Source organism: Ovis aries, chromosome 3, assembly GCF_016772045.2.
Source record: "Ovis aries strain OAR_USU_Benz2616 breed Rambouillet chromosome 3, ARS-UI_Ramb_v3.0, whole genome shotgun sequence".
In the NCBI taxonomy this organism is placed as follows: Eukaryota; Metazoa; Chordata; class Mammalia; order Artiodactyla; family Bovidae; genus Ovis; species Ovis aries.
In genome coordinates, this window is record NC_056056.1 from 121,426,897 (window position 1) to 121,447,983 (window position 21,087).

The following is a 21,087-nucleotide window of genomic DNA, read 5'->3' on the forward strand; positions in this document are numbered from 1 at the left end:
TCTTCCAAGGAGCAAGCATGTCTTAATTTCACAGCTACAGTCACCATCTGCGGTGATTTTGGGGCCCAAGAAAATAAACTCTGTCACTGTTTCCATTGTTTTCCTATCTATTTGCCAGGAATTGATGGGACAGGATGTCATGATATTCATTTTTTTAAATGTTGAGTTTTAAGTCAGCTTTTTCACTCTCCTCTTTCACCTTCGTCAAAAGACTCTAATTCTTCTTCACTTTCTGCTGTTAAAGGATAACCTCTGCATATCTGAGGTTGTTGATATTTCTCCTTGCAGTCTTGATTCCAGCTTATGATTCATCCAGTCCTGCATTTCTCATGATGTGCTCTCTATATATAAGTTTAGATATGCAGAGTGACAATATACAGCCTTGACATACTCCTTTCCCGATTTTGAACCAGTTCATTATTCCATGTCCGGTTCTAACTGTTGCTTCTTGTCCTGCATACAGGTTTCTCAGGAGGCAGGTAAGATGGTCTGGTATTCCCATCTCTTTAAGAATTTTCCACAGTTTGTTGTAAGAGGCTTTAGCATAGTCAACAGAGCAGAGGTGGATGTTCTTTGGGATTTCCTTGCTTTTTCTATGATCCAGCGAATGTTGGCAGTTTGATCTCTGGTTTCTCTGCTTTTCTAAATCCAGCTTGTACATCTGGAAGTTTTCAGCTCACCTCCTGTGGAAGCCGATGTTGAAGGATTTTGAGCACAATCTTGTTGGCGTGTGAAATGAGTGCAGTTGTACAGTAATTTGAACATTCCTTGGCATTGCCTTTCTTTGAGATTGGAATGAAAACTGACATTTTCCAGTCCTGTGGCAACTGCTGAGTTTTCCAAATTTGCTGGTATAATGAGTGCAGCACTTTCATAGCATCATCTTTTGAAATTTGAAATAGCTCAGCTGGAATTCCATCACCTCTACTAGCTTTGTTCGTAGTAATGCTTTCTAAGGCCTACTTGACTTCACACTCTAGGATGTCTGGCTCTAGATGAATGATCACATCATCTGGTTAATTGGGTCATTAAGAGCTTTTTTGTTCAGTTATTATGTGTATTCTTGCCACCTTTTTTAAATCTCTTCTGCTTCTATTAGGTCTGCCATTTTTGACCTTTATTGTGCCTAACTTTGTATGAAATGTTCTGTTGGTATCTCCAATTTTCTAAGAGATCGCTAGTCTTTCCCATTCTATTGTTTTCCTCTGTTTCTTTGCACTGGTCACTTAAGAAGGCTTTCTTGTCTCTCCTTGCTATTCTCTGGAAGTCTACTTTCATATCTTTGCCTTTCTCTTTTGCCTTTCGCTTCTTTTCTTTTTTCAGCTATTTGTAAGTCCTCCTCAGTCAACCACTTCGCCTTCTTGCAGTTCTTTTTCTTGGGGATGGTTTTGGTCATCACCTCCTATACAATGTTATGAACTTATGTCAATAGTTCTTCAGGCACTCTGTCTACCAGATCTAGTCCCTTGAATCTATTCACGACCTCCAATGTATCATAAGGGATTTGATTTAGATCATACTTGAAGGCCCTAGCGGTTTTCCTCCTTTCTTCAGTTTGAGCCTAAATTTTGCAATAAGGAGCTAGTGATCTGAGCCAAACCTTCTCCAGGTCTTGCTTTTGCTCACTGCATACAGCTTCTCCATCTTTGCCTGCAAAGAATGTAATCAATCTGATTCCGGTACTGACCATCTGGTGACATCCATGTGTAGAGTCACCTGTTGTGTTGTTGGAAGACGGTGTTTGTATGACCAGTGTGCTCTCTTGGCAAAACTCTGTTGGCCTGCGCCTTGCTTCATTCTGTTCTCCAAGGCCAAATTTGCCTGTTATTCCAGTTATCTCTTGACTTGCTACTTTTGTATTCCAGTCCCCTAGGATGGAAAAGTCATATGCATTAGAGCACTTCTGTTTTATAGCTATTCAAAAACAATGATTACAAAGAAAATTAACCATCTACTTGGCCCTCAATTAATCAGTATACATGAATTAGAGATGTCTTTTTACCAAAGAGTAGGAACTTTTAGATATATATAGCAGGGAACTAAAGTCTAAGCTATATATAAAAAAAATAACAACAAAAAAAGGAGGCAGGAATATTTATTTAGCCATTATAACCATGTTATTTTGAAAGCCAACTTACTTACATCATCAGTTTCATCATTATTCTATTGGGTGGGCCCTGGTTTGGATGACCTACTATATTAACACTCCCTGAGGGAGTCTAGGTTGGATAGAGGAATATTTTCCAAGGATAATTAAATTGAAAGAGTGAAACAGGAGAGAATCATGTCAATGGAACCTCCTTCATGGTTATTACTGAGCAATTGCTGAAGTTATTTGAAATAACTTCAAATCAATTACGACAGTGTACCCTTCTTATCTTTTGGAAATTAATTCTTCTGCATTAAAGATACACTAAGATCCTCATTTATTATGACATAAAAAACATTTAAAAAATACTTGTTGCAGGCTTAGAATTCTGGAAAGAGGGACTTCCTGGACTGTCCCAGAAAATTGTTCAGTCTAGTTCTGTGGTTAATCCTGGAATCTTCCCCCCGATAGCCATCCCCTGGAACCTTGATCTTAGCGTGGATTTAGAAACTTATATGGATAGTCCCACCTGCAGGGTAGGTAAGTCTTAGCTTGTGACAGTCTAAAGAACATCAAAGCTACGTATAACAGAGCTGATTTCACTTAAAGAAAAATGGCTGCAGTTATTAAATCCATACTAAATGTGTGACCTTATATATATTTTCTTATTTTATATTGTCATTATATCCATTTTAAGAGGAGAACACTGAGGCAGAGACAGCATAAATAATTTGCCCAACATGACACACAGTAAGTGAAAGGTCGGCTGACTATGTGCAAATCAGTTGCTAGGTAGATGGAAAGATGGGTAATGTGTAGCTTTGCTTTATGAACTGGATTACTTTGTAATTATTTTCCTATATATGGTAGATCCAGGGCCTTGTCTAGTGGAAAAATCAGTGGTGTGCCTGATTCATGAAAAACAGTAGAAAGCAATCTTAGACAATGGCTGTGGGGTAGGTCTAAAAACAATATCCTGTTGATACTTTTATTAGTGTTACTTAGAAATGGGTACATCTGCCAATACCGTGGCAGAGAAGGATCGGCGCTACTGATTTACCCTTTCATCTCAGGCTCCAATTGAGCTTGGCACAGCACTGTTAACAGATTCTGGCATTTAAAATTTTGATATTTTGTTCATCATGGGGTTTTGTGCTCATTTTGCTTTTAAAATATTATTTATCTTAATTACTGATTTTTCGGCACTCCCTTAAATTTTGTGCCTAAGGCAAGTGTCTCATTTGCCTCACTTGCCTTATCCTAGCCTCAGCCCTGGTTAACAGCGAACATGGAGACACATTATATGTTAACAGCCCTGCTATTTTCTTGAGTTATGTGGCTCTCACAGAAGAAACCAAAGAACCAAAGAACCACTCTTCATGTAGTATTAGGGCCTCTACTATAAAGACATTAATGAGGAGGTACAGCGCAACTGAACAATACAAATGGGAAAACAGATCCTATAAATTGAGTACAGAACGCATAACTGTTTAATAAGCACAACTATATCCACTTTGTAGAAGAGTGATTCGATTATTCTAGAGGGATTTACTTAAAGCTAGCAGTTCCATAGTATTAAAATTATATCTTACAAAATCCATGTATTTTGTTCCATTGATCTATAAGACAGACATATAGATCAATGGAACAAAATAGAAAGCCCAGAGATAAATCCACACACATATGGACACCTTATCTTTGACAAAGGAGGCAAGAATATACAATGGAGTAAAGACAATCTCTTTAACAAGTGGTGCTGGGAAAACTGGTCAACCACTTGTAAAAGAATGAAACTAGATCACTTTCTAACACCGCACACAAAAATAAACTCAAAATGGATTAAAGATCTAAATGTAAGACCAGAAACTATAAAACTCCTAGAGGAGAACATAGGCAAAACCCTCTCCGACATAAATCACAGCAGGATCCTCTATGATCCACCTCCCAGAATTCTGGAAATAAAAGCAAAAATAAACAAATGGGACCTAATTAAAATTAAAAGCTTCTGCACAACAAAGGAAAATATAAGCAAGGTGAAAAGACAGCCTTCTGAATGGGAGAAAATAATAGCAAATGAAGCAACTGACAAACAACTAATCTCAAAAATATACAAGCAACTTATGCAGCTCAATTCCAGAAAAATAAACAACCCAATCAAAAAATGGGCCAAAGAACTAAATAGACATTTCTCCAAAGAAGACATATGGATGGCTAACAAACACATGAAAAGATGCTCAACATCACTCATTATTAGAGAAATGCAAATCAAAACCACAATGAAGTACCACTTCACACCAGTCAGAATGTCTGCGATCCAAAAATCTGCAAGCCATAAATGTTGGAGAGGGTGTGGAGAAAAGGGAACCTTCCTACACTGTTGGTGGGAATGCAAACTAGTACAGCCACTATGGAAAACAGTGTGGAGATTCCTTAAAAAACTGCAAATAGAACTACTCTCTACCTTGAAAGAGACACATGTACCCCAATGTTCATCGCAGCACTGTTTATAATAGCCAGGACATGGAAACAACCTAGATGTCCATCAGCAGATGAATGGATAAGAAAGCCGTGGTACATATACACAATGGAGTATTACTCAGCTGTTAAAAAGAATTCATTTGAATCAGTTCTGATGAGATGGATGAAACTGGAGCCAATTATACAGAGTGAAGTAAGCCAGAAAGAAAAACACCAATACAGTATACTAACACATATATATGGGATTTAGAAAGATGGCAATGACGACCCTGTATGCAAGACAGGAAAAAAGACACAGCTGTGTATAACGGACTTTTGGACTCAGAGGGAGAGGGAGAGGGTGGGATGATTTGGGAGAATGGCATTCTAACATGTATACTATCATGTAAGAATTGAATCGCCAGTCTATGTCTGACGCAGGATGCAGCATGCTTGGGGCTGGTGCATGGGGATGACCCAGAGAGATGTTCTGGGGAAGGAGGTGGGAGGGGGTTCATGTTTGGGAACGCATGTAAGAATTAAAGATTTTAAAATTAAAAAAATAAAAAACTAAAAAAGAAAAAAAAATCCATGTATTTTAAACTGTATAATTTAGTAACTCTTATTTTTCTTTGCTTTTATAAATTCAACACCCCCAAACAGATGAATTTTGAAAAGTAATTCAAATGTCAGAAACTAGCCAGTATTTTTTATCCTGGTACGTTTTTGCCTTCTCTGCCATAAAATACAGTGAAATATGTAAAGGAGTGATTAGTGCTGCAATTAGCCTTTGACCCTTACATATAGTTTGGCTCTGTTCCCAAGATTTCTGTTTTTAAGCTCTCGGACTAACAGTCCTCCTCTTTGTTCATACAGTCATTTTTCCTTAGTGATCAATTGCACGTATATTTAAATATATTTTAAAAGAATAGAAATGTTGCCTGTCATACACAAATGGCTCTTAGAGAGTTATTGGTTTCTTGCCAGTGCTGTCAACTTTCCAACAACAGATTGGATTGGTTAAGGAAGAAGCCATAAACAGCCTATCAACAAGCATTTATACAGATGTTAATGAATTTAAAATTCTGTTTATGCCAAACTCCAATTTTATTTGTCCTTTATTTGTGAGGTATGATGCAATAATTGCTCTTAACAAACACATGCAGACCACTTATACTTTATAATGTAAATCATATTTTTTACTATTCCTAGCATAAGATACATAGAATCAGCCATTTATCAAAGTTACCAAAAATATTTCTGTCATATGAAACATTTTGCTCAGCATGCCGCCAAGTCCTCCAAAAGCTTTCGGTAAAGAGATGAACTCATCTCCATGCATGAAACCAATAATATTGTATTATTATATTACTGAGAAAGGCTATTAAAAGCAAAGAAAATAGTCATGGGAAAGTTGCCATAGGTATTAAAAATATAAATCATTAGCTTCTTTATGTGTGCCCCAAATGATAAGTGAATCCTAATCTTCCTCTGTATAGGATACTATGCTGTATTGAAAATTTAGGAAACTTAATAATTTGAGGCATATGAGTTTAATGAACACTTATTTTGCTTTTCATGAAGAAAAAATGTTTTCATTAATTTAAAAATGACTAATTTCTTTTGGAGAACTTTTTTAAGCTGAACTGGTTTTCTCTAGGATTGTATACTTTGTCAACATTTTATAAAGTGGCCATTTATATATATGTGTGTATATATATACATATACACACACACACACACACACACACACACATTGTTTTTAATTTGCTACCTTTGATTGTCAGTTTTATCCCAATCTAATTCCAACTTTCAGAGCTAAAGTTCCTATTATAATAATAAAGTTAATCACATTTAGACATGTGTTATTCTCACCAATACACAGGTTTGTCTGCATGCTAAAAATCTAAATTCCATTTCTTAGAGAACATTGATCAACTATGACAATCATTCCTTAATCTTACCAATATTTGCTGAACATCATCCTACTATGTATCACTTATAAAATGTATATTCTAGTACATAAAACTGACACATGACTAGAAGAGTAAATTGTGATGTAATAAATGCTTATTGTGAGGTCTCTATATTATCCATGGAGGATATCTCTAACCTAGTTTGAATAAGGAGTGAAGTGTTGGAAGATCAGGAGCTAACTCTGAAGAATGTAAATTCCAAAGTAAGACCTGAAGTAAGAACACCATTGGTGAAATATATAATCCCAAACACAATGTCTATAGGCAAATGAGATCATTTTGAGTAATTATAATACATCTAGGTGGTTGAGGGAGGAGCTTAAAAGATGTGTCTGAAGGGATAAGGAACGCCTGTATGCCATGAAAAATGTTTTGAACATTACCCAGACACAGTAGAAAACCAAGAATTCATCCTATGAAAGTGCAGATTAAATGGGTTCTTTAGAAAGACCATTTGCAGTATGGAGATATATAAGTGGGAACAAGGTCAAAAGCAAAAGACCAGTGAGAATGTTGTTACAGTAACTGAGAAGAGATGAAGAGATGATAGTGGACCGAATTAAAATAGTGACCATGCAAATACCAGAGATTTGACAGAATGAAAAGAATTTAGGAGGTAAAATCTGCAGTTAGAAGTGTGAGAAGGAATACTGGTTCAGTACAACACTCAGGTTTCTGAGTTTTACACTGACAATGATGGTAGAATTATAGGAACTTGGAAAAGGTGGGATAAAACTTGAGTTTAGCTTTTTACATAGTCTCTTTAAATTATCTGTAGGATACCTAGCAGAGAGGCTTTGGATAAATACATATCAGAAAGCGATAGAAGAACTTGAGGAATATCCTCTGACAGGAAGCTTATAACCAAAGAATAAGATGGGGCTAGGACGTTACGCCAGAGAAGAATCCTGAGATTGGAAGAGATGCCAAAGAAGGGACCCTTGAAGGAAACTGAGGTTTAGACAGTAGGGCAGAGAAAAACAGGACAAGTGTAACTAAGCAAGAGTCAGAGGAAATAAGCCTTCTGAGGAGGAAGAAGTGCACAATGTATAATATTGGAGGAGTCAGTAAGAACTTCAGAAAGTCCCAAAGATCTAGCAGTATTAGATCTCGGTGTGAACAGTTTCAGCGAAACGGTACAGGGAGGAAGCCATATTGCAGTGAGCCGAAGCACACACGTCAGTCAGTCAACAGAGACTCTCTCTCCTGTTCAGAACGGAGCAGTGGAGATGAGAAGGAGGAGCCAGGTATCAGTGAGATAACTGGCAGGGAGACTAGACCTAATCCTGGATTAGATGTCATTATATAAGGAGTGAGCAGCCAAGGACAACTCCAGAATATCTGGTCTGAATGACTTGGGGAGTCAGGAGAAAAAGCAGACTTGCTAGGATGATGATGAAAACATGCTGTGATTCTGCAGTTCAGCTGGATCTGAGAACAGGAACAAAACAGAGGCTGGTGATATCCAGTCCTCTAAGCTGCCACCCCCATGAGGCGATAAACACTGTGTATCTCGTTATCTGGGCTTCCCTTGTAGCTCAGTTGAGAAAGAATCTGCCTCCAATGCAGGAGACCTGGGTTCGATCCTTGGGTCAGGAATATCCTCTGGAGAAGGAAATGGCAACCCGCTCCAGTATTCTTGCCTGGAGAATATCGTGGACAGAGGAGCTTGGCAGGCTACAGTCCATGGGGTCACAAGAGTCAGACACGACTGAGCAACTAAACCACCACTATACCATCTAGTTATCCAGTTGACTGTCATCAAAGGCCAGCAGAACATTAGGCATGGAATGAGGTGATGAGGGTAGGGTGCTCCTAAACTCTGTAGACTGACAAGCATCAGCTTCTGAGGGAGTATGTGTAGAGGAGCCAGAAAGGAAGCACTTGAAGTCTGATGTTCCACAGTCTCACAGAGAAGAGAGTTTTAAGACAAAGAAAATGTTCTGTGTAATTGAATTCAGCAGAGAGGCCAATGAAGATAAGGAATAAGTGTGCTTGGTCGATAAGATGGTTTAAGGTCCTCATCGTAAGGATAATTCCAGTTTGACAAAATTGGATTGCGGTAAATTAAGGAGGGAATGAGAAGGGAAGACCATGTAGACTGAGAGAGTTAGAGTTCTCTTAATGGGATTTTGTTAACCAATATATTTTAGTGTGAAAGACAAAACATTAGAAGAGTGTAGAATTTGTCCCTGAAATCTTAGGTATCATATTTTTCAAATTGGGAGATACAACCTATAAATTATGAGAGGAAAAAGGTTTATAGTTTAGAAGATATTTAGCAAGTAGATAAGTTTGTATCCCTAGAGAAAAATTTGCCCCTTTTGAAAATAGAGTAGAAATTAAAATCAAACAATGGGCAAGAGAAAATATTTGCACCAGTGGTAACAGATAAAGGATTTTGAATGGTCAGTTGAAAGCAAAAATGGAAATACTAGAATCCAGCAGATAATTGGGAAGAACAAGAAAGACACTTTATACTTTATATATTATTGATAAGAAATCATATGGAATGACTTTAAATTTTGCTAGCAGTAGAAATATATAAATTAAGACTGTATTAGACAATATTTTTCTCAAAGTATCAACAGCTTTAAAATACTTAATATCCCAATGCTGACTAGAGACTTAGTGAAATGATTAGCCTCATACAACTTGTGATAAATTGGTAAAGGTTTTATAAACTATTTGATGATATAGGTTATACCATGTTCCTCAAAATATTCATAAATTCAGACATGTTATCTTTAATTGCACCTTAAAAATGGACTAAATAGAATAATTAAAAACCTTCATGTAACAAGTTGGTATCATAGGGTATAACCCTTAAAAGCATTTTAGGGTTTAGATTTCCATTACATAGAATTCATTGGTTGTAGTACTAATAGAAAAAATGCTATAAAACAAATCTATGAAAAAAAGAACTGCAAAGAAATGCCTTAAAAGTGTTATTCAGTGGTTATCTTTGAATAGTGGGCTTTTTGTAGATTTTCTTTTCTTTGACTTTTTACTTTTCAGTATTTTTAAGGTTAGCTGTTGTGAAAATGTGTTATTTATATAGTAAAAGAGTTTAACAATTTATTTAAATAAAATTTATAGAATGTGTGTCCTGAAGTAAAAACAGCATATATAGACTGTAGTAACTAGGGGAGAGCATGGATCAAAAAGAGAACTTTTGTCTTAGGATGATGGTACAAGAAATTAACGAAGACCTAGAAAAATAGAAAGAACAGTAGGTAGGTAGTAGATTGTATTTTGCAGGCAGAAAGGTGTTTTTTCTAAAATCAAAAGGATTTTTTGGGACGTCTAACTAGAAAAATTCCAGAAAAACATCTACTTCTGCTTTACTGACTATGCCATCATAGTCATAGTTTGTTGTGGATCACAACAAACTGTGGAAAATTCTTAAAGAGATGGAATACCAGACCACCTGACCTGCCTCCTGAGAAACCTGTATGCAGGACAAGAATCAACAGTTAGAACCGGATATGGAACAACAGATTGGTTCCAAATCAGGAAAGGAATACATCAAGGCTGTATATTGTCACCCTGCTTATTTAACTTACATACAGAGTACATCATGAGAAATGCCAGGCTGGATGAAGCACAAGCTGGAATCAAGATTGCCTGGAGAAATATCAATAACCTGAGATATGCAGATGACATCACCCTTATGACAGAAAGTGAAGAAGAACTAAAGAGCCTCTTGATGAAAGTGAAAGAGGAGAGTGAAAAAGTTGGCTTAAAACTCAACGTTCAGAAAACTAAGATCATGGCATCCGGTCCCATCACTTCGTGAGAAATAGATGGAGAAACAGTGGAAACATGACGCTTTATTTTGGGGGGGCTCAAAAATCACTGCAGATGGTGGCTGCAGCCATGAAATTAAAAGACACTTGCTTCTTGGAAGAAAAGCTATGACCAACCTAGACAGCATATTAAAAAGCAGAGACATTACTTTGCCATCAAATGTCCATCCAGTCAAAGCTATGGTTTTTCCAGTAGTCATGTGTGGATGTGAGAGTTGGACGCTGAGCGCCAAAGAATTGATGCTTTTGAACGGTGGGGGTGGAGAAGATTCTTGAGAGTCCCTTGGACTGCAAGGAGATCCAACCAGTTCATCCTAAAGGGAATAAGTCCTAAATACTCATTGAAAGGGACTGATGCTGAAGCTGAAACTCCAATACTCCAACTCAAACTGACTCATTTGAAAAGACCCTGATGCTGGGAAAAATTGAAGGCGGGAGAAGAGGATGACAGAGGATGAGAGGGTTGGATGGCATCACTGACTTCATGGACATGAGTTTGAGCAAGCTCCGGGAGTTGATGATGGACAGGAAATCCTGGCGTGCTGCAGTCCATGGGGTCATAAAGAGTCGGACACGACTGAGCAACTGAACTGAACTAGAAAATGATAAAGGTCTGTAAGTAAACCTGGCACCATTATTCTTCCTAAACAAAATGCTAAAAGCAAGCTTCAAGAAGTAAATCCTACTTTCTCCTCAGTGACAGGGGTAATCCTGAAATGGTGTAGCAAAAGTCACTTGCCAGAATCATTTCCTGCAGCATTTGAATGACAGTATGCTCGGATCTATCCAGCCAATGTCACCACTATGCTAGTTCTCTTTTGACACTGAATGCATGCCAATCTACCAATCCATGCCTTCAGGTTAAAAGACTTAATATGAGTGGGACTCTTACAGTGAAATCTCTAATCTTTACTCGAGGATGATTATTGAGAAACTGGACTGAGTCTGATGTAAAACCACTTAGGGTTTATGGAGTGTTATTGTAGAATTGAGGAAAACTTTTCAGAATGAGCACTTTAAAAGGGAGCTATTGCACGTATATGCCTCTGTTTTCAGAAGCAGAAAGATGCATTATTTTTAGCTAAAAGTACACTTGCTTCCTATCAAGAGTAAGTAAAGTTCCAGTTGTGAGTTGAGTTGATTATCAGGGTCACTGATTCCTCTCTGTCCTTCCTTTCTGTCATTGCACCCATAGGTTCACCATTTGGTCTGATCAACCAAGAAAGGCAGATAAAACCCTGGGACTCTGCTGGAAAAGAAACTTAGTGCTTCATGCAGTAACCAGGGTGACAAGCCCAAATCTTCCCTTTGTTTGAGTCTCTTTTTTAGTTTCTGTATAAAGAAGGCCGTTTATTAAAATGGTGTCTGCTCATGAATTCAGTGGTCAGCTCTTAAATGCAGAGTAATTGCTCCTTCAGTTCAGCAACTATGGAGAAAGTGAAAATGAAAGTCACTCAGTCGTGTCAGACTCTTTGCAATCCCATGGATTGTACAGTCCATGGAGTTCTCTAGGCCAGAATACTGGAGTGGATAGCCTTTCCAGGGATCGAACCCAGGTCTCCCATGTTGCAGATGGATTCTTTACCAGCTGAGCCACAAGGGAAGCCCAAGAATACTGGAGTGGGTAGCCTATCCCTTCTCCAGCGAATCTTCCCGACCCAGGAATTGAACCAGGGCCTCCTGCCTTGCAGGCGGATACTTTACCAACTGAGCTGTCAGGGAAGCTCTGCAACTATGGAGGGATTGGCTTAAATTCAGGAAGCCCAGGTGGTGCTAGTGGTAAAGAATCTGCCAACAGATACACAGGTTTGATCCCTGGGTGCGGAAGATCCCCTGGAGAAGGAAATGGCAATCCACTCCAGTATGCTTGCCTGGGTTAGGCCATGGACAAAGGAGCCTGGCTACAGTCTATAAGGTAACAAAGAATCGGACACAACTGAAGGAACTTAGCACGGACGGAGGAAACAAGGAATATGACCATTTTAGAAATGTAAGATGTCATGAGAAGTTAACAGGAAATTAAGTAATGTAATTTAGAGAAATAAACATCTTGACTTGTAGCTTTTCTGAGAACTGGACTTGTATCTCTTTGGACTGAAACCTAGTCATTTCACTAGTACCACAGCAAATTTTTTTTTTTATCTTTTATTATTATTTATTTATTATTTTTTTTAATTTTAGTTTTTTATTTTTTTAATTTTAAAATCTTTAATTCTTACATGCATTCCCAAACATGAACCCCTCCCACCTCCCTCCCCATAACAACTTTCTGGGTCATCCCCATGCACCAGCCCCAAGCATGCTGCATCCTGCGTCAGACATAGACTGGCGATTCAATTCACATGATAGTATACATGTTAGAATGTCATTCTCCCAAATCATCCCACCCTCTCCCTCTCCCTCTGAGTCCAAAAGTCCGTTATACACATCTGTGTCTCTTTCCCTGTCTTGCATACAGGGTCGTCATTGCCATCTTCCTAAATTCCATATATATGTGTTAGTATACTGTATTGGTGTTTTTCTTTCTGGCTTACTTCACTCTGTATAATCGGAAAAGAAGTCATGATGAATGTATTGCCTTAACATAGTCAAAACAATAGATGCTGAGTGAATGTGTCTCTGCCCATGCACCTAGCATTCAAAATAAGCTTCACAGCATGTCTCATTTGTCCTCCAAACAACCTGCAATCATCGCAGCACTGTTTATAATAGCCAGGACATAGAAACAACCTAGATGTCCATCAGCAGATGAATGGATAAGAAAGCTGTGGTACATATACACAGTGGAGTATTACTCAGCCATTAAAAAGAATTCATTTGAGTCAGTTCTGATGAGATGGATGAAACTGGAGCCAATTATACAGAGTGAAGTAAGCCAGAAAGAAAAACACCAATACAGTATACTAACACATATATATGGAATTTAGGAAGATGGCAATGATGACCCTGTATGCAAGACAGGAAAAAAGACACAGATGTGGATAACGGACTTTTGGACTCAGAGGGAGAGGGAGAGGGTGGGATGATTTGGGAGAATGGCATTCTAACATGTATACTATCATGTAAGAATTGAATCGCCAGTCTATGTCTGTCGCAGGATGCAGCATGCTTGGGGCTGGTGCAAGGGGATGACCCAGAGAGATGTTGTGGGGAGGGAGGTGGGAGGGGGTTCATGTTTGGGAACGCATGTAAGAATTAAAGATTTTAAAATTAAAAAAAAAAGATTACTTTCTATGTTTGAGGATCTATAGTGAAAGAATTGTTCATCCGCTGAGACGTGCCTGACTCTTTGCAGCCCCATGGACTGCTGCACACCAGGCTTCCCTGCCCATGGCTATCTCTCAGAGTGTAGTCAGACTCATGTTCGTTGAGTCAGTGTGCCATCCAACCATCTCATCCTCTCTCATCCCCTTGCCCTCCTGCCCTCAATCTTTCCCAGAATCAAGAATCTTTTCCAATGGGTCGACTCTTCGTATCAGGTGGCCAAAGTATTGGAGCTTCACCATCAGTCCTTCCAATGAATATTCAGGGTTGATTTCCTTTAGGATTGATTAGCTTGATCTCCTTGCTGTCAAGGGACTCTCAAGAGTCTTCTCCAGCACCACAATTTGAAAGCATCAATTTTTTGGTGCTCAGCCTTCTTTATGGTCCAGTGTTCACATCCATACGTGACTACTGGAAAAACCATAGTTTTAAATACAGACCTTTGTCAGCAAAGTGATGTCTCTGCTTTTTAATATGCTGTCTAGGTTTGTCATAGCTCCTTTCAAGGAGTCAGTGTCCTTTAATTTTATGGCTGCAGAGACCATCTGCAATGCTTTTGGAGCCCAAGAAAATAAAATCTGTCACTGTTTCCACTTTTTCCTCATCTATTTGCCATGAAGTGATGGGACTGGATGCCAAGATCTTAGTTTTCTGAAAGTTGAGTTTTAAGCTAGGTGAAGCCAGTTGAAAGAATAGTTCAAATTAATAAACTGACGTTTTAAATACCAGATTTTTAATTGCAGATTTCTTGTGAGTTTACTTACCATGAGTTAGTTTCAGTAGGTACCCCCTCTCTGGTGTATTGTCAGTGAACCCTACAAAGCTAACATGTCCCTAAGCATGGTGATGGCACCAACAAAGAAGCCATCTAGACAATCAAGTCCACGGAGAAGTGCTCTAGAACAACAGGTCTTCACTGTAACTCAAGTGGGAGGCATTGATGTGTCAGCAATGTCTGCAGATCTTTTTTTTTTTTTTTTTGAATAATATAAATACATATACTATATTTAAGTGTAGCTATAAGGGTTAGATTTTTCTTTTTCTTTTTTTTAAACTATTTTATTTTCCTTTATATTTGTTACCTTGTAGTCTCACATGGCGTAATTTCTCCTTTTGCATGGTTTCCATACTCATCTTCATTGTTAGCCTTTCTCCCTCTCCATCTTTGTAATCATTGGTATGGCATTACCACAGGTTTCCTAAACCTAATATAAATGATTTTCCTAACTTACTATATTGTACTAGCTTATATAAACCAAGTTTTGTTTTATGCTAAATTACAAATCTGTTTTGAATATCCTCAATATAAATTATAAATTCTTCATATGGATAAGATTGTATGAGAACAATTAGATGTTAAATTCTGTCTACCAAAAATAATTAGTTCTATTTTCTAACTAAAACACTAAAAAACAAGCCCTATAGGATGTTGGTTTCATTAAAACAACTCTGCTTTTCAAAATAGGTGGGTTTGAAACTCAAACAGGAAAACTACTTAATCTATAAGTGACTGACGGTATTTTTTTTACAGATGATTTAGCTCCCATGACCTGTCTTGTTTTTCTTTCTTGTGATAAAATTGTTAGCCATAGACTAAGCTGCTTGGCCAAAACTTGATTTCTTTAAAAAACAAATAATATTTTCATATTTTCCCTAGATAATGAAGAAGCATTTATGTGTAAGGATACCACTGCAAGTGAAAAATTAGAAAGGAGTAAAGAATATACATACCAATGGCTTCATACACAGGTTGGGGTTCTTGAAACGACTGGCTCCAGAAATATGAAATGGTGAGGTCATCTCCCTTAAATCAGATTTTTGTATTGCAAACACATATTGAAAAGTGAAACCTAGGTTAATTATGCTAGCACAGACATGACTTTATATAGCCGAAGGCCAATACACGACATTACCAGACTATAAATGGTCTCTTATATAGGATAGATTTGATCACTGTGTTTTTCACTGTAAAATATTTAAGAACTTGGTTTCTGTAATGCTTAAAAATCAGCACAAATGATTGATGGTGATGATGAACCACACAAATGATTCTACTTTATAAAGTAAAATGCATGGTGTGTATTAATTGTTTATAAATATCATTGGTATTGGTGTTTATAGTATTTTATTTTTGTTATTTTTATTATCATGTATGTTTGGCAGTTAAAATTAAACTCAATCCCGATCCTGCCACTTTACCAGTCATGTAACTGATTTTCAGTTATGTCTCAATGTTTTAGTTCCCCCCTCTTTATAGTGAGATGATATCTCTCTTTCTCACAGGATAGAGGTGAGTTCTCAAATTGATGTTATCAAATGTTGATGTCCCTTAGCAGCAAAGAAAGGTGCCTTGAACCTAATAAGTAATCAATTAATTTTTGTTGTATTAATGTATATATTAGTTTTCTAGGGCTACCATAACAAAATACTAGATTGCATGGCTTAGAGCGCAGAGATCTGTTTTCTCACAGTGTTGGAAGCTGAAAGCCCAAGATCAAGGAGTCAGCAAGTTTGGTTTCTTTGGAGGTCTGTCTCCTTGGCTTGCAGATGGCTCCTTCTCACTGGCTGCTCACATGACCATCTTTCCACCTCTGTCCAGTTCAGTTCAGTTCAGTCGCTCAGTCATGTTCTAATCTCCTCTTTGAACAAGGGCACCAGTTATTTTGGATTAGGGCCCACCTCTTTGAACTTGTCTTACCTTAATTGTCTCTTTCAAGGCCTTGTCTTCATATAGTAATTTTCTGAGGTATTAAAGATTAGGATTTGAATGTATAAATTTTGAGAAAACAAGATTTTGAACATATAAATTTTGAGGGAACAAGATTCAGTCCAAACAATACATAACATAAAACATTGATGTACATAACTACTAAACCATAAAAGCTTGGAGATAATATTTTTGAATTTTTTTGTTTAATTAAGGTATAGTTGCTTTACAATGTCATGTTAGCTTCAGGTGTAGAACACATATATATTCTTTTTCACATCCTTTTCACTTATGTGCTCAGTCGCCTCAGTCATGTCTGACTCTTTGTAACTCCATGGACTGTAGCGCACCAGGCTCCTCTGTCCATGGGATTCTCCAAGCAAGAATACTGGAGTGGGTTGCCATGCCCTCACCCAGGGCATCTTCCCAACCCAGGGACCAAACCCAGGTCTCTTGGGTCTCGTGCATTGAAGGCAGATTCTTTACCTACTGAACCACCTGGGAAACCCTTTTCCTTTATAGGTTATTACAGAATACTGAGTATTTAGTTTCCCATATTATACAGTTGTCATAAATTTTTATGACTTTCACTATAGCTATGTATATCCACAAAACAATTTTTAAAAGTGCTACTTAAGCATTTTCAAATATATCAACCAATATGAATCTAAATATAGATGACACTTTGGAAACATTTCCAGGGGTTGTGGGTATTAACTATTTAAATGATAACAAAGAATACAGTTACGAGGTCTAACACTTAATATAGCAGAATGTTATAATGTATAAAAATTAAACCTTTTTTATAATATATACAAATGAAAAAGCCTTCATATGTAGTCAATTCTATCCATATAATATCTTTAATAATATGGAAAAAAGTGAAATTAAAACATTTCAAAACCTGGGTTGTTATATCCTATTTCATTGAGAGCAAAGAAAATAGGAATAAAGCAATCAACATTTGAGGCTTTTTTTTATTTTGCTGAGTGTTCCTATTGATGCATAATTCATAACAAGATATTTTCAGGACTATAACCAAATGTTGCATAACTCACAGCTTACCATCTATATTAACCAGATGAAAGAGGTCTTCTTTAGCGATTTAAAAGCATCTGTACAGATAATGTGAAAAATACAAACAAAACATTTCAGGATGTATTTTTAAGATACTTAAACATTTAACAACCTCAGTTACTCTTTAATTAGTTATATTTAAACATATAATGCAACAGGCAATTATTGATAGATTTCTCCTTTGAAAATATAATATATAAAGGAATATATAAGTAATAATATTTTAAGAAAAATTTTTTTCTAAAACAGAAGTCCTTTAAAAGCCAAATATCAATGCTCTCGCCTTAAACAGAAGTTAATTGTGAGCATTAGTATAATGCATTAAACATACCAGAGCTATTTTAAAAATAAGAAGTTTTGCCTTTCTTATAAGTAAGATATATAAGTAGATGAGGTACAATATTATCCTTTCTATAATTTATTAGCTAAGGTTATTGGTACTTTCAGATATTTTTTATCTGTGTATGTGTTTGTTTGGCAAATTTAAAATTTATGTCAAGTTGAAATTTAAAGTAACTATGAAAAAATATAAATTACATTCACCTAACATAAGAAAACAATTATTTCCATTTTGTATATTTGATTTTTCCCAAACTTTTCATTGGGCATGTTTTTCATAGTCTTCCTCTACATTAATATAATAATGTGATTTCTCTTTTTGTCATTATGCAGCAATCACTTCTTGCCTGAGTTAGATCCAGATGTACTTAACGGTGGAAGAGTTCAGCTTGTGGTAAGAAATGTGTTTAAAGTTCAGAAAAAGTGTTGTGGACAACAGTACTCAACCGATGGCACTTTAAGATGTGTCAATAAGTGGTATAAATTATGAAAATACCACAACTGTATCTTTTGGGGATAATCTCAAAATATTAAATATTAAAATAGTACCATGCTTTCTTGGCTTATAATATGACTTTAAAATATGATGTCATCTTAAAATACTTAGTTTATCTGGTATATTTTAAAATAACAAGATGCTACTATATTTTAAAAGATACTCTGGGCAAGAAATTATAAAACAATATTATTGTCTAGACTATTTTAAAAGGAGGATACTTGAGGGAAACAGCAAAGCACCCTCTGACTCAAAAAATCAAACCAGGTAAAAATTAAAAAGTGGTTGTGTATTCAAACATTGTAAGTAATAAAGTGTAAATGGTTGGAGTGTTAGGAGCAACCAAGTTCTAGCACAGTGATCAGAATGTATACTCTGGACAATATAACTCATGTGCATTTCAAAAGTCAGCTGCAAGATATGCTATCAGAAGGGAGCCGATGTTAGCAGGAGAATGGCCAATATGGAGTCTGGAGAAACAGAGTCCCCAAACAAGAAATGTTAGTGTTTCCAGAAATTTCCAGAAAAGAGGGTACCCTGACCAATGACAGACGTGCATGACCTCCGTGGCATGTGAAAATGAAGGGCATCAAATAACCCTAACTTTATGACACCTTCCATTTATATCAACCAATGAATATTCCTTGCTCAAACTCTACATTCACCAAGAAAACTGATTATAAGTTAACTTACCATTGTAGAATTTAGTATTAAAAAATAAGGTATTCTCTAATGGGAAATAATATTATCATATCCAGAGCTGTTATATTCGTTATTCTCATGAATTACTCATTCAAGGAGTTTTCCTGAAAGAGGGGAAAAATTAGGACAATAGTTAAAATTAATGTGCTTATTTATGGAAATATTTATAGAAGGATGCACATGTTTGAAATAATCAATAAACAAATATTTTCTTGCATTTTAATAGAAATCCTTCTGGCAGAATGACATGAAGATTACCCTAGAAAAAGCGGTACCTCAGGCTATTAACACCCTACATATTATTGACTAACACTCTCACACAGATTTTTGAGTAGCCACTTTGGAGCAAAAATCAGGAATATAAAGTGCCAAGGAATTCCACAATAAAGAAAGGGATATTACATTTAATTGTTATACTTCTAAAATGAATGAAAACAGATTGGATAGATTACTAATCAAAGTGGTTCTATGAGATTAACCCTTTGACATTAATCTCCTTCCTCCATATCCCATTATATCACACTACCCACGAATGTATGACAAATACATAACAATGGTAAATACTTTTTAAAAAATATATTGAAGAAGAACATCGGAACACGAAACAAGTAGCAGTCGTAGAACAGACTTTTTTTTTTTTTTTTTTTTGAGTCAAGACAGGGGAATGGATCAAGGATTTATACCAAAAGGATACTGGGTAATTGAAGGCCAAGTTGGGTGGAAATCTCTCAGGGTGTTGGGGAATGAAAACACCCTACCTGTAGGAAACTTGTGCAGAAAATTGTACAACTGGGACCAGGCCATAACTAAGGAAAATCTTGAAATGTTAAAAAACTGCAACAGCTGCTACTATAAGATCCTCAAAGACATAAAAATACCACCCATAATAAAAGGACAGAAAATAATCGAACAAAAAATGATCAAATTTTAATTAGAGGGAGATGGATATACAAATTAGGCTATTATAAATTCTGAAAATGAAAAATAATGTCTTTGAAAAGAACCCTGGATTAGACAGAATAAAAAATTAGTGAGTTTATCTACAAAGGAACAATAGATTGACAGTTGACATCATATCAGAACAAGGCATACCAAAAGACAGTGGAGTTATTTCTTAATATGGGGATAAATATAAATATCATCTAGGACACTTTGTCACTGAGCTTCAAAAGTGAGGACAGAATTAGACATAATCAAACATTCAAATGCTGGGTTTTGAGGAAGCTAATAAATAATATCTCTGTTTTCTAAACAAGAATAAAGTTATTGTATGACAGACAAGAATGAGAAAAATGCAAACAAGATATTATTTTACTTAATTCCAAATATGTATCAGAAGGCATGTCATAGATCTAGACAATTGCATTGCTTATTAAACTTATCCTCCCAAAATGCTAGCATTTTCCTGCAGGAGACACTCATGGTTCAGTTTCTCCAGAAAATATACTCTGAGATTCTGATATTTGAATGTAGGGTGTTTACTGGGGAAGGCTCTCAGGAACAACTCCTTTGAGGGAAGGAAAAAACAGGATTAAACAGAAGGAGAAGGGGTACTGCAGTAGAGTTAAATCACAAATGTTAACATTAACATGTGCAGCCTCCTTACAATCATAACCTATCAAACATTGCTTATAAAACATCAAAGACATAGACCATATGCATGAATTGCTGTTTTTTAGTAAGTTGTGTCCAACTCTTTGCGATTCCATGGACTGTAGCCCACCAGGCTTCTCTGTCCATGGAATTCTCCAGGCAAGATACTGGAGTGGGTTGCCACTTTCTACTCCAGGGCATCTTCCCAACCCAGAGACTGAACCCGTATAACCCCCATATCCCACATTGACAGGCAGATTCTTTACCACTGAGCCACAGAGAAGTCCCTACGAAGAAGGGTACAGCCACTTAAAAAAAAAGAAAAAGTGTCAGTTTCTCATAAAGTTAAACATATACTTATTTGACTCAGCAGTTTTGCTCCTGAGCATTTTTTCTAGAAAGATGAACTTATGTTCAATTAAAAACTTATATGTAAATGTTCATTGTAGTTTTATTTGTGATAGCTGAAAAGATTGGAAATGACCCAAATCTCATTCACTGGGTGAATGGTAAACACATTGTGGTACATGCATACAATAGATACACAAAAAGGGTCAAAAAGCAACAAACAAGAATAA

General features: G+C 36.6%; 1 protein-coding gene across 4 annotated transcripts in view; it reads left to right on the forward strand.

The window, feature by feature from the left end:
- Positions 1–21,087, forward strand: part of LRRIQ1 (leucine rich repeats and IQ motif containing 1) — a 230,321-nt gene that overhangs the window by 182,013 nt on the left and 27,221 nt on the right. For all 4 annotated transcript variants that reach the window (XM_060413990.1, XM_012174023.3, XM_012174032.4 and 1 more), the window contains 2 exons: positions 15,253–15,385; positions 18,052–18,112. In XM_060413990.1, coding sequence (XP_060269973.1) covers positions 15,253–15,385; positions 18,052–18,112 — 194 coding nt within the window. The remainder of the gene's footprint in view (positions 1–15,252; positions 15,386–18,051; positions 18,113–21,087) is intronic.